We start from the raw sequence: 12,618 nt of genomic DNA on the forward strand, positions 1-12,618 counted from the left end.
TCAGAATCATGGGATGAGACTTACCGCTGTAACTGACCAGCCCTAGTTTGTTATTCCAAGACTGTTGCAAATTCCAGCAATAAATATAATTTATTATCTGTGAAACCGATTCAGCTGCACTTGTTTTATTCTCTGGGCAGCCAGCTCCTAAGTGATCTTCACAGTAGATCTTCACAGCTGAGGCTTCCCTGCTCCATAAGCTCTCTGCTACGCTGCACCAGCCCATCAGAAATAATCTGAATAGCTCAGCCACAGGTTTCTGCACCCCATAAATAGAGCCCAGCAGTCTGGGCTCAAAGTATCTATTCCATATCACTTTTGCAAGCAAGAGAATACAACTGAGGACCAGACAGTGTACATCTTTCCAGTGTGGAATCCTGTCCTGTTGCCATCATAGGACGGAAAATTCCACACGGCTTCAAGAGTTAGCAATCCTCATGTGAGTTTTCAACAAGGGTGTCATTCAGTTCAATCCGAAGCTTCCATGCATGGACATGAATAAGCAAGGAGTGTTTTGAAGCAACCTTGTTTATCTGAGTAATTACCGTATTTACTCGAATCTAACGATCACCTTTTGGGGCCATATTACATTGCGAAAGTTAAGGCGTGTATTAGATTCGATGACACATTTACATCTGCCAGCAAATACTTTTTTGTTTCGAGGTTCTGAAAACTAAGGTATGCATTAGATTTGATGGAGCATTAGACTCGAGTAAATATGGAAATACTGAAGGAGTCCTACTGAAGGCAATATTCACACATTAAGAAATCTGTCGCAATCGATTGCTCAACACATTTGTGAAGATCAAAGGGGAAGCTGAACATTTGATTTCCATGTGCGTATTCAGACACAGAGCAGAGAATAGAAGCAAACTCATCATACTGAAGGGGGCCAATTCACTTATGGCTGTTTTCTACATGGATGATAATGCCCAAACAGGAAAATTGCATGTAGACTTGGGTATGGTGCTTATCTTGCTGTGTGTATATGTTGCAAATAGCAGCGTTTTCCCAGCCTGTAGTTTGGTGGGCAGGCATCTAGAAACCTACTTAAAGGTAAAGGGACCCCTGACTACTAGGTCCAGTCGTGGCCAACTCTGGGGTTGCGGCGCTCATCTTGCTTTATTGGCCGAGGGAGCCAGCGTACAGATTCCGGGTCATGTGGCCTGCATGACTAAGCCGCTTCTGGCGAACCAGAGCAGCGCACGGAAACACCGTTTACCTTCCTGCCGGAGCTGTACCTATTTATCTCCTTGCACTTTGACGTGCTTTCAAACTGCTAGGTTGGCAGGAGCAGGGACCGAACAACGGGAGCTCACCCCATCGCAGGGATTCGAACCGCCGACCTTCTGATTGGCAAGTCCTAGGCTCTGTGGTTTAACCCACAGCGCCACCCTCGTCCCGTTTAGAAACCCACTTCGTGTGGGACAGTGAGTGCTTGCTCTATGGCAGAGGGGCAAAAATGGATCCAGCACTCCATGGGTCGTTTTTTACAGAGGAGCAGGATATCAACCAACTCACTGTGTGTCCAAATCCCTAGGAACATAGGAAGGTGCCTCATGAAGAGTCAGACCAGTTGGTCTACCTAACTTAGTATTGTCTACACTGACTGGCAGCTGCTGGCTCCAAGGTCTCTCCCAGCCCTACCCATGGATGCTGGAAACAACTGGGACCTTTTGCACACTCTCTGAGAGAATAGGGGAAGGAGAGGGTGTGTGTGAATGAGACCCCAATTCACAGACAAACAACTTTAATAGCCTGCAGTATTGCTGAATGCCTTGGAGGCTTAGCAAATGGAGGGGGAAATACCACAAACAGCACTCGGTGGACGGTGGCCCAATGTGCTTGAGAGATGTTGCACTCCGGTTGGACAAGAAAAAGAGCGTAAGGCTGTGGATGGCAGACCCTTCACAGAACAAGTCATTCCCCATACTGCCCACAACACACCTGAGCCAACCCTCACCCCCTACTTCCCCACCTCTCTTCTAATGCACAGTAAGTAAAGTTAAAGGGACCCCTGACCATTAGGTCCAGTTGTGGCCGACTCTGGGGTTGCGGTGCTCATCTCACTTTATTGGCCAAGGGAGCCGGAGTACAGCTTGCAGGTCATGTGGCCAGCATGACTAAGCCACTTCTGGTGAACCAGAGCAGCGCACAGAAACGCCGTTTACCTTCCCACCAGAGTGGTACCTATTTATCTACTTGCACTTTGATGTGCTTTCGAACTGCTAGGTTGGCAGGAGCAGGGACCGAGCAACGGGAGCTCACCCCGTCGCGGGGATTCAAACTGCCAACCTTCTGATCAGCAAGCCCTAGGCTCTGTGGTTTAACCCACAGTGCCACCTGCGTCCCAATGCACAGTAGGTCGGGCCAATTTAATTTGCAAAAGGAGGAGACTTACATCAGGGTAGTAATCAACAGTGGGCACTAAGTGCTGGATGAGGGCTTCCAAGGATCCTGACAGCAAGTTGTTTTCATGGTAATAGAGTCCTCCGCAGCTGTCCTCTTTGGCCTGATACAGGTTTCGGTTGTAACCACTGCTGTCAAACATCGCTGCAAAGGGAGGAGTCTGCGGCATGTTTTCCTAAGCAAATACAGAGGAAGGAAAAAAGTTTGTACACAATATTCAGGCGAGGCAATTCATTTATGATTCTTCCCTTTCTTAATCCCCACGAAAATCCTTTGTGGTAACTCATAAATCCCATTTTATACTCGATAAGGTGTGGTTGGACCACACCAGCTTTTCCGAACCTTGGGTCTCTGGATGTTGCTGAACTACAACTCCCATCAGCCCCAGCAAGGCCCAACAGTCAGAGTTGATGGGAATTGTAGTCCAATGACACTTGAGGATCCACGTTTGGGGAAGTCTGGACTGGACAACAGAGACTTGCTCCAAACCATCCAGTATGGTTGTGTCAAAAGGCTGTAATTGGAACCCAAATCTGTAGATTTGTCTACTGGGGAAAGTGTGTACCACAACAAACCTGGGGGTCCTTAAAGGTGGCACATGGCTCAAAGAAGCCAAGGTGATGCCCTCCAGATATTTCTGAACTGCATCTCCCACCTTCCCTGGCCATTTCCCATGCTCACTGAGGCTGTTGAGAGTTGAAGTTCACTTGAAGGGTCTATGGTCCTCCTTCTACACACCTGCAATAGAACTTCTGCATCGGATCCTGACGATTGTCCATACTTCAGAAATGCCTCATTGTCAGTTTCCTCCAGGGAAGTTACTTGAAGCTGTAATCCTGAATCAGTCAGGACTGTACCTACAGCTCTTTGCCCACCAACTCAGCTCCATTGCTGATATGTCAACAGACACGGATTTCGGGTTCTGCCTCCCTTGGAACATCACATCTTCCACAGTCCCTCTACCCTCTCATCCCCTTGGGAACCATAATTCTCAAGCATCCTAGATTGGTGGACTTTCCACAAGAAAGAGCAAGAGGTATGTCGACACACCCTGTCCTGGGCAACAGGGATTATCTTCATCGGCTGTTTTGTTTTGGCTAGCACAGTCCAGACCAGACAGCATCCTGGATGGTTGCCGTGGGCTAGGGTTTTTGCATCAGGGTTTTGTCACACAGAGGATGCTTCAATTTCAACCAGTGGCTCCAAGTGCTACTTAATCGTTCCTCTTTTGTCGGAAATGCAACAGACTTTCAATGTCATTGAGGCACTGTCCCCGCTATGGAAGGATGTGTGTATCCAGAATTGGTCTCCACAGTCACTTACAGACTCATTGTTAAAACCGTGTTGATGGAAGACAATCTTACTCGGCTACTAGTAATTGCCAAAGAAGACAACACAACAATTTCCAGTCACACAGCCTACAACACATCCCATCCTTGATGCAGCCACGTGTTCGGGGAAAAGGAATGATCACATCAATGATGTTGGAACAGTCATCTCTCTGCCCCTCTGGGTTACGAGTCAAATTGCCAGGTATGTACATTTGTTCAAGTTTCATGCAAGAGGTTGGCATGTCTCCATATGCATGCATCTGCAAGGGCTACAGGCATGCAAATAATGAAATGGACAACGAGGAGGAGTCAAACAGGAAAGGGGAGAACCTGCTAAGAATGCCCCACGTGTCATTCATCCTGAACGGTGCTGCCACACCCTTGATTGAGCAAGACTCCCAACAGTTTTAATCTCAAGATCAAATGAAGGAAATGGCTGGAGCTCGGTGGCAGAGCACATGCTTTTCATACAGTTCAGTCCCCAGCATCTCCAGTTAGGGCTTGGGAGAGACTCTTCTCTGAAGCCCTAGAGACTGCTGGCAGTCAGTGTAGACCAAAGTTTACCTCGCCTGGGCCGGTTCACTCCAGTGGGCTGGATTGCACATGCATGTAAGTGTGCGCTCCCATGATTTCCGGTGTCTGCACCTGCGCAGACATGATTTTTTGCATCTGCGCATACACAGACACGATTTCCGGCGCTGCGGAAGCGAATCCCCACACTGTGCTGCTGCGCTGGTTTAGCGTAGTGCTTGGGAACTCGCTGAGCGGGCGGCTCGTTTCGGGGGTGGCTCGTGGGCCGGTTAAACGACCCCCGTGGGCCGCTTGTGGCCCATTGGCCTTAGGTTGCTTACCCCTGGTGTAGACTGTACAGAGCTAAATGGACCAATGGTTTGACTTGGTGTAGTGTTACTGTGGGGCCAATAGTTGTTAAGAGCGGTAGACTCGTAATGTTAGCCACTTTGAAACTCCTTTGGGTAGTGATAAAGCAGGATATCAAATCCAAACTCTTCTTCTTCTTCTTCCTGAAACCCTGGAGAGCTGGTTGCCAATTGTAATAGACAACTCGACAGACCGATGACCTAAGCAGTTTATCTTCTTCTCTCCCCGATAAGAAGATCCAGCTGGTGGCCTCCTGTTCTCACAGTGGCCAACCAGACACCTGCGGGAAACCCTCAAGGAGAACTGGAACGCAAGAGCACTTTCTGTTCCTGTGGTTTCCAGCAACAGGCATTCAGAAACACGGCTGCCTCCAACCCATAGTGGCTAGCAGTCACTGATAGCCTTATTCTCCATGAACTCTGCTCTCCACCCCATCCCCAACACAGCTGAGACTCTGCAAAAAAGAGTCTCAGCACACTGCACACACATGTGTGCCTGGGAAGTGCTTGATTCCACGCTTCCCGCAAAGATAGCATTGCAGGTGCAGATGCCACCTATTCTCTTTATCTATTGCAGCAAACCTTTTCAGCAGGGGGCCAGTCCACTGTCCCTCAGACCTTGTGGGGGGCCAGACTATATTTTGGGGGGAAAGAATGAATGAATTCCTATGCCCCACAAATAACCCAGAGATGCATTTTAAATAAAAGGACACATTCTACTCATGTAAAAACATGCTGATTCCTGGACCGTCCGTGGGCCGGATTTAGAAGGCGATTGGGCCAGATCCAGCCCTCGGGCCTTAGTTTGCCTAAAGGGACCCCTGACCATTAGGTCCAGTCGCGGACAACTCTGGGGTTGCAGCGCTCATCTCGCTTTATTGGCCGAGGGAGCCAGTGTACAGCTTCCGGGTCATGTGGCCAGCATGACTAAGCTGCTTCTAGCTAACCAGAGCAGCGTACAGAAACACTGTTTACCGTCCCACCGGAGGGGTACCTATTTATCTACTTGCACTTTGACGTGCTTTCGAACTGCTAGGTTGGCAGGAGCTGGGACAGAGCAATGGGAGCTCACCCTGTCGCGGGGATTCGAACCGATGACCTTCTGATCAGCAAGCCCTAGGCTCTGTGGTTTAGACCACAGCGCCACCCGAGTGGGTTTGCCTACTCATGCTCTATTGTGTGCCCAATCCTCCAGAGATTGGGGGTTGTTGTTGTTGCTGATGTTGTTGTTTTGATGGGGGGGAAGACTCTTTTAAATAGTAAATAAATGCAGGACTTGGTGTGTTCCAGTCCAGGAAAGGCCCCGATTTTGGAAAACAAGTGGTAACAAGACAGCCTGTCAATACGTAGCTTCTCTCCCCACCCTCCTTCTCCATCTGTGTGCTCCAAAACTCCTAACAAAGCACTTTTCGGAGGGAGGCGTGGAGAAGCTATTAAGTTATTAGCTGGATTCCTGGGGACAAAAAAAAAAAAAAATATGAAAGGAAGAAAACGCACCATGCAGCACAGAGAGCCAAAGGGTCTGGCTTGCTTCTGGCAACAGGTCAAGACAATGAAGGCATTCAAACTCTGCACGAGACTTGGAGGATTGAGCAAGGAAACAATAAGACAGAAAGCTAAAACACAGTGGCTTGGGGAAGGTGGAAGGCACACCAAGCTGGAGAGACTCCCCTGGCCTGCCTAACCCCCCCCCTCCCTTCGCTAATCCCTCTTTTCAAGATGCCAAAGGAGATTTGCATCAAAATAAGGGAGGGCAGCAGGCTCAGCATCTGAAAAGTCACATTCATCACTCTGAGCAGCTGTTCGACCAGGGATTGGATTCCTCCCAGCACCAATAAGCCAGGAGGGGGTGGGGTGGGGGGTGTGCATGAAGGGAAAGAATAAAACAGACCCACGTGCCTTCGCAGAAGGGGACAGACGCACAGCAGGTGAAATTTTAGGCAATGTGAGAATGCCACATGCCGCTTTGGAAGGAGAAGGCAGTTGGGAAGAAGAAGTGGGTAGGAAGTCCCTTTGTCTTCAGAGGGCATCACCAGCAGCAGAAAAAGAAGAGACAAATGGTACTTGGCCACTTCATGACCGCAGATGAGCTCCTTTTCCCCATCACTTCCTTCCATCTGCTATTTTGCAAAACCCAAAACAGAAACATGCACCAGTTTCCTCCAATGATGCTTCCCATAGACATTTCTTTGTCATACTCTAGATGCAATAGAACACCCAGACTCTTCCTTACATCACCAGTATAATTTTTTTGAATATGAGATAATGGGAGGGATCCAGAGACCTACTTTAGACACCTAAAGGCAAAAGCGTCCCTTGTTTGTTTGTTTGTTTGTTTTTTAAAAGCCAAACAAAGGACCAGCAGATTCCAATACATCATTGAATGTAAACATTCCAATATACATTCGCATAAGACACTGATAAATATGCTCGAATTCAGAGTGGGAAAATGTTTCCCAAGCCTTTCATTGATGGGAAAGTCAGCTGAGAGCGCACAAATTAGGAATTAGCACAAGTGCAAATGTATAGGAATCCTATCGCTGTCACCCAAAAGGACTCAGGATGGCAAGATTTAGAATAAAGACGACAACTCCTGTCCAAATCTAAACAATTTCTCCTCTGCGTATCATAGAACTGCAGAGTTGAAAGGGACCACAAGGGCCATCTATAGCCCAAGCCCCTGGGATGCAGGAATCTTTTGTCCAAGGTGGGGCTTGAACCCACGACCCTGAGATGAAGAGCCTCATGCTCTACTGACTGAGCCACTCTGTTCCATTGGAGCCAAGAGGAACATCACCATGCAAGGGGAAGGACCACGGCTCAGTGGCAGAGCATCTGCTCTGCATGCGGAAGGTTGGAGGTTCAATCCCCGGTATTTCCAGGCAGGGCTAGGACAGACTCCCTTCCTGAAACCCTGCAGAGACGTTACCTGTCAATATTGAACTATATCATGGGTAGGCAAACTAAGGCCCGGGGGCCGGATCCGGCTCAATCACCTTCTAAATCCGGCCCATAGACAGTCCAGGAATCAGCATGTTTTTACGTCAGTAGAATGTGTCCTTTTATTTAAAATGCATCTCTGGGTTATTTGTGGGGCCTGCCTGGTGTTTTTACATGAGTAGAATGTGTGCTTTTATTTAAAATGCACCTCTGGGTTCTTTGTGGGGCATAGGAATTCATTCATTTATTTTTTTCCCAAAATATAGTCCGGCCCCCCACAAGTTCTGAGGGACAGTGGACCGGCCCCCTACTGAAAATGTTTGCTGACCCCTGAACTAGATGGACTGATAATCTGACTTGGGGCTCCTCCAGACTTCCGCTTGACAGAACGAAACACACTGGGCAATCTCCAGTTTTGCCCATCCATGAGAGAAAAGGCATTTGCTCATAGAATCACAGAGCTGGGAGGGACCCTGAGTTCCACCCAGTCCACCCCACCCCCTGCAGTGCAGGAATATACAGTTGTGCAATGGGACTTCTCCTTGCTCCACTCTGTGACTCCCTTAGGCGCCGCCCCAGCCTGCTCTGAGGAGTTGAGGGACCCTCAGAGCAGATCAGGGGGCAGCGTTAGAGACTCAAGATATATGAGCTAGGTCCTTAAACCAGGGCTCCTTAAACCAGGGTTGTTACAGTCGCCAAAACAGAATGCCCCATTTTGGGGCCAGGCGACTTGAAAGTTGTATTTTCCAATATAGTGGTACCTCAGGTTAAGTACTTGATTCGTTCCGGAGGTCCATTCTTAACCTGAAACTGTTCTTAACCTGAAGCACCACTTTAGCTAATGGGGCCTCCTGCTGCTGCCGCGCCACTGGAGCATGATTTCTGTTCTCATCCTGAAACAAAGTTCTTAACCCAAGGTACTATTTCTGGGTTAGCAGAGTCTGTAACCTGAAGCGTAGGTAACCTGAAGCGTATGTAACCCAAGGTACCACTGTACAACCTTTTGGTTCCTGGAATTCATTCTGACCATGAAGACAAAATATAATGGGTAGAATTCTACAGGATGTGTTGCTCCTGTGTGAAAATGGTCAAGATCCAAGGACCTCCCCAGGCACGCACCTCCAGATAGTGGAGACGTCCGACGCCATCTTGGCACCTGGGCATCTCCCCTTGGTTGCAAAGGGACAATAGGTAAAGGTACCCCTGACCGTACGGGCCAGTCTTGACAGACTCTGGGGTTGTGCGCCCATCTCACTTAAGAGGCCAGGGGCCAGCGCTGTCCGGAGACACCTCCGGGTCACGTGGCCAGCGTGACATCGCTGCTCTGGCCAGAGCCAGAGCCAGAGCCGCACACGGAAACGCCGTTTACCTTCCCGCTGGTAAGCGGTCCCTATTTATCTACTTGCACCCGGAGGTGCTTTCGAACTGCTAGGTTGGCAGGCGCTGGGACCGAGCAGCGGGAGCGCACCCCGCCGCAGGGATTCGAACCGCCGACCTTTCGATCGGCAAGTCCTAGGCGCTGAGGCTTTAACCCACAGCACCACCTGCGTCCCTAAAGGGACAATAGCCAGTTGCAAAATGTACCTGGTGCCTGTCGAATTTCGAACGCTGTCTGGCGGCGGAGGGGCGGTCCTCAGGAAGGAAGAGGTGCTACACTACAACTACAACATTGTCCTTAAGTGGCACCAGCCTTTTAAAGACCAGTTTCTCTTTGATATGTTTTCTGACGGCTGCTTTTTCTCCCTTCTCTCTGCATGTTTTCTTCAAACCCTGGCTTAAACCAGCCGAGCTTCCTCTAAACGCACCCCCTACCTCTCTTTTTAACAAAACAAAAGGCAAAGCTTATGCGTTTCAGAACCCCAAGATCCAAGCAGCTTGCTTAGCGTGAATTAGAAGGACAATTATGGCATGACAATTCCATCCAGGACCCTGGGAGAATTCCGCCTCTGCCCCATTCGGTTGCAGAGAGATTTACGGAGTGAATTAATCTGAAAGGGATGCACGATGGACTTAGGCCCAAGGCAAGCCTGCAATAAAACTTCCCCTGTGCAGCAGGAGATCGTTTGAGGCAAAAAGCTGCTTTTCTATGTCATTATTTACAACCAAGCAGCTGGAGGACGGAAAGGAGGGGCTGCTGGGCAATGCTCCATGCTCAAGTGTAGCACACCGTTCCAGTTTTCAGCCTCACAGATCAAACTAATCCAGGGGCTGATGCTTCCTTAGCCTTGGGTGTGTGAACCCAAATAGTGAACAAGTGCCAGAGCAGCTTTCCCCAACCTGGTGCCCTCCAGATGTTTCGAACTGCAGCTCACGTCACCCCCCAGCTGTCTAGAGGGCACCATGTTGGGAATGGCTGCACTTGAGAACCTGCAAAGGGAGCAGACTAGGTTTCAAGGATTTTGGATAGCAAGGCTCAGAAAGAGACCTCAGGCCCCTGGTGCTGTTCCCAATAAGTTTGTGCTGGGGTAGATGAACCATGGGGCAGATTTATGTGTCAGGTATATCATTTTTTAAAAAATTACTCAGATGTGTAGATATCAAATGCTACGGAGTACAAGGATCTCAAGGTCCATTCCTTTTTAATAAATTTGGTTTATCCAGGATTGAAGCTGGCCTGGTAACGTTTTCAGAAGTGCTCGTTGTTGATATCTTAGATCAGGGGTCAGCAAACTTTTTCAGGGGGCCGGTCCACTGTCCCTCAGACCATGTGGTAGGCCAGACTATATTTTGGGGAAGAACATGAATGAATTCCTATGCCCCACAAATAACTCAGAGACGAGTTTTAAATAAAAGCACACAGCCTACTCATGTAAAAACACCAGGCAGGCCCCACAAATAACCCAGAGATGCATTTTAAATAAAAGGACACATTCTACTGACGTAAAAACATGCCGATTCATGGACTGTCCATGGGCCGGATTTAGAAGGCGATTGAGCCGGATCCGGCCCCCGGGCCTTAGTTTGCCTACCCATGCCTTAGATTAGGGGAAGGAGAACAAGTTTCTCTTGAAGGCCCCATTCGAAAGAAGTCCAAACTGAGTGTGGGCAGAATCTGCATTGGGCAAGGAAACTTCTCTCTTCCTGCCACTTCTTCTATTTCCTTCCTCTATGCCATCCCACAAAATCAGACTAAGGCACTGCAGTTTGCCTCAGATAAGTTCCCCAAATTTCCATCTCTTGGTTCTGCTGATGGACTGCATAAGCTGAGGAGAAATGTGACACTGATGCAAGTTGGCCGTTTAAAATACACTTATTGAGGATCCACCACCAATTCTGGCTCCCTCCTAACTAAATGCACATATCCGCATTTGCAGATAGCTGTACCTCAGCTCCCAAATGCTTTGGGAGTCAAACAATCTGGCTCCCAAGTGATCGAAAACTGGAAGTGTGTGTTCTGGTTTTCAAATGTTCTTTCGGAAGCTGAACATCTGACAAGCTCCCTGCAGCCAATCAGAAGTCGCGCTTTGAAAGTCAAACGTTTCAAAAGTCGAATGGACTCTGTTCGGCTTCCAAGGTATGACTGTATATGAAAGTTCAACCCTCCTCCCTGTGCCCTTGCTGTTCACAAGCTTACAATTTGGAGAGGTGTACAGATGCTTGACACAGACATGTGAAAATACATCGATTAGCCACAAAATGGGTTTCGACGAAAAAGCACAGAGTTCAGGATATGAAGAAATGCATGCAGCCTCAGGACTTTCTTGTCTGGTGAAATCTAATCCAATTGCAGCGATGCTAATTTCTTCCAATATAAAACTTGATCAAAAGCAGGAGAAAGAACTGGTTTCAGGACGGCCAGCCTTCAGCAGCTGGGTTATTTCATCAGCCAGCAATTCTCCAGTTGAGCAGAAGGTGGAACCTGACTCCAAACCCTTGGATCAAAATCTCAGCCTCTCAAATCATCACACCTACAAAGTCAACAGATTAAGCGGGATCTTCCAAGTACACATTAAGAAGCAGACACAGTAGATGGGAAAGAAAAGGGGACTCTTTATCTCCGTGTACAGCTTACAAGAAAATGTTACAGAGGGGAATGCTTTTGGGATGATTAAGAGACTTTAACTTTTAACCTCTTATTCAGACAGACTTAAGGCATGCACACCCACACACTTTATGGGGCACTCGGAAAACAAAAATCTTCAGAGCAAGGAAAGCAGCTCTGAGTCACTCTGTTATCTTGCAATATGTCTCAGGAACTTGGCTTCACTCTGACTATTTTTACATTAGGCTAGACACACACACAGGCTTCCAAGTACACTAAGAGCAGACTTTGTCAACCTGGCGCCCTCCAGATGTTTCAGACTAGAACTCCATTCTCTAGTCCAAAACAGCTGGAGGGCACCAGGGTGGCAAAGGACAATATAGTGGTACCTCGGGTTACATACGCTTCAGGTTACATACGCTTCAGGTTACACACTCCGCTAACCCAGAAATAGTGCTTCAGGTTAAGAACTTTGCTTCAAGATAAGAACAGAAATCGTGCTCCGGCAGCGCAGCAGCAGCAGGAGGCCCCATTAGCTAAAGTGGTGCTTCAGGTTAAGAACAGTTTCAGGTTAAGTACAGACCTCCGGAACGAATTAAGTACTTAACCCGAGGTACCACTGTACATTTTTTGCTTGTGTGAGGTTTCATTTCACAACTCACAACAATACAATAATGACTTGCGGTTGTTCCTATCCTCGTCAGTATCATCGCATTACCTGGTAGCGGCCTTTTTCTGGCCAAGCCTGTGGCAGATCAAATCCAAATCAGAGACAGTACGGTAACCCTTAATGTAAATTTAACAGAATCAGGAAAAAGTAACCAGGGAGAACATTCCATCTCTCGTTACATTTGAACCCAGGGACATCCAATGGATGCCTTTGAGATGATAAGGCTCTCAAAGGCATCAAATAATGACGGACGCCACCTATCAGTTGTCCAGGATCATGAGCAAAAGCATTTGCTGCCTGTCATGAATGTTCCCAGCAATATTATTTTCTGCAAAGTTTTTCTCTGCTCTGGCGGAGAAGAGGCAGGAACGGTGGACACCTGCCTTGGCTAGCAGAGTTCCCCCAGAC

General features: G+C 48.2%; 1 protein-coding gene across 2 annotated transcripts in view; it reads right to left on the minus strand.

Annotated features, from left to right (window-relative positions):
* Positions 1-12,618, minus strand: part of RASGEF1B (RasGEF domain family member 1B) — a 257,156-nt gene that overhangs the window by 26,286 nt on the left and 218,252 nt on the right. For both annotated transcript variants that reach the window (XM_079990862.1, XM_079990863.1), the window contains one exon: positions 2,402-2,584. In XM_079990862.1, coding sequence (XP_079846988.1) covers positions 2,402-2,584 — 183 coding nt within the window. The remainder of the gene's footprint in view (positions 1-2,401; positions 2,585-12,618) is intronic.

This window comes from Podarcis cretensis, assembly GCF_951804945.1.
Source record: "Podarcis cretensis genome assembly, chromosome: 9".
Lineage (NCBI taxonomy): Eukaryota > Metazoa > Chordata > Lepidosauria > Squamata > Lacertidae > Podarcis > Podarcis cretensis.